We start from the raw sequence: 1,356 nt of genomic DNA, 5'->3' as shown, positions 1-1,356 counted from the left end.
TCACTGGTAGTAGAAGCTGGCGGCGACTCTGAAGACGTCGGACGTTCCTTCGTACGGAGCGACGACGGGTCGGAGGCCCTGCAGACGCTTGTAGTGTCCGAAGTGTCGGATCCTGTACGAGCCGCTAGCAGCGAACGGAGAGATCAGCCAATCAACCGTCACGTTGCTCTGACGGTTCGAACCCTTCAGCCAATGAAACCTGCAGACACAAAAACACCAAGCAGGGTTTTAACTTCTTTAGTTTTTACATCTTTTCTTACGACTGTCTCGGTGCTGGAATGTAACTAGTTACTTTTTAATGGCAGTAACTTTGTAATGTGAGTAGTTAAAATGAATGAACAAGTAGGAGGAAAGAAAGAAAAAAAAGGAAAAAATAAAGCAGAGGAAGAAAGAAAGAAAGAACAAGAAGTAGAAGTAAATAAAGAAAGAAAAAAGAGAAAAGAAGAAGAAAGACAGAAAGACAGAAAGAAAGAAAGAAAGGGAAAGAAAGCAGAGGAAGAAGAGAAAGACAAAGACAGAAAGAAAGAAAGACAGAAAGAAAGACAAAGAAAGAAAGAAAGAAAGAAAGAAAGAAAGAAAGAAAGAAAGACAAAAAGGAAAAGAAAGAAAGATAGACAGAAAGTGATATGATAATAATAATATAGAGGAAAGAATAAAATAAAATAGTCTGTCAGCGGTTTCTGACTCTCTGATCTCCTGTTTAAACCCACCTGGTCTCCCATGATGCATCAGTGTGGACGACCTCCCAGCTGTCCGTTCTGTTGTCGTGAATCTCCACGGTAACGAACGTCTTATCTCTCTGCAACACAACGATGTTAAAGCACCAACAGATATATAAATATATAAATATAAATATATAATATATAAATATATATAAAGCAGAATAAGAAGAGGAAGCTTCTCACCGGGTCTCCGGAGTGTCTCGGGTTTCCTGCCACGAACGTCACGGAGACGATGTCGCCCTGAAACACACACAGAGGTTTGTTAGTGTCCATGAGGTTCAGTTTAAATTTAAAAGTTAAAATGTGAAAATAAACGTATGAATAACTTCACACATTCTGTTTTTGTGGACCCAGCATCAAATTTCTGCTTTTAATCCATTTAGAGAGAATATATTAGAGGATTATGGTAAAAATGTCTAAGTGGTGTAACCATAAAAACTTTGGAAGGGAGGAAGGGAGGGAGGGAGGGAGGGAGGGAGGGAGGGAGGAAGGACAGAAGGAAGGGAGGGGGGGAGGGAAGGAAAGATGGAAGGAAGGAAGGGAGGGAGGAAGGGAGAGAGGGAGGAAGGAAGTGAAGGAAGGAAGGAAGGAAGGAAGATAGAATGAAGTCATTATTAGTATAAGTCCACTTAAA

At 40.8% G+C, this 1,356-nt stretch overlaps 1 protein-coding gene across 1 annotated transcript in view; it reads right to left on the bottom strand.

Moving 5' to 3' along the window:
- The window catches only part of asah2 (N-acylsphingosine amidohydrolase 2), a 9,977-nt gene continuing 8,621 nt past the window's right edge, over positions 1 to 1,356 (bottom strand). The window contains exons 7-9 of the mRNA XM_053341835.1: positions 906 to 962; positions 711 to 799; positions 1 to 199 (exon numbers count right to left, since the gene is read on the bottom strand). Of these exons, the coding sequence (XP_053197810.1) occupies positions 1 to 199; positions 711 to 799; positions 906 to 962 (345 nt within the window). The remainder of the gene's footprint in view (positions 200 to 710; positions 800 to 905; positions 963 to 1,356) is intronic.

Source organism: Scomber japonicus, chromosome 20, assembly GCF_027409825.1.
Source record: "Scomber japonicus isolate fScoJap1 chromosome 20, fScoJap1.pri, whole genome shotgun sequence".
Classification (NCBI taxonomy): domain Eukaryota; kingdom Metazoa; phylum Chordata; class Actinopteri; order Scombriformes; family Scombridae; genus Scomber; species Scomber japonicus.
Note: the sequence above shows the minus strand (reverse complement) of the source record. Positions and strands in the feature narration are given on the sequence as shown.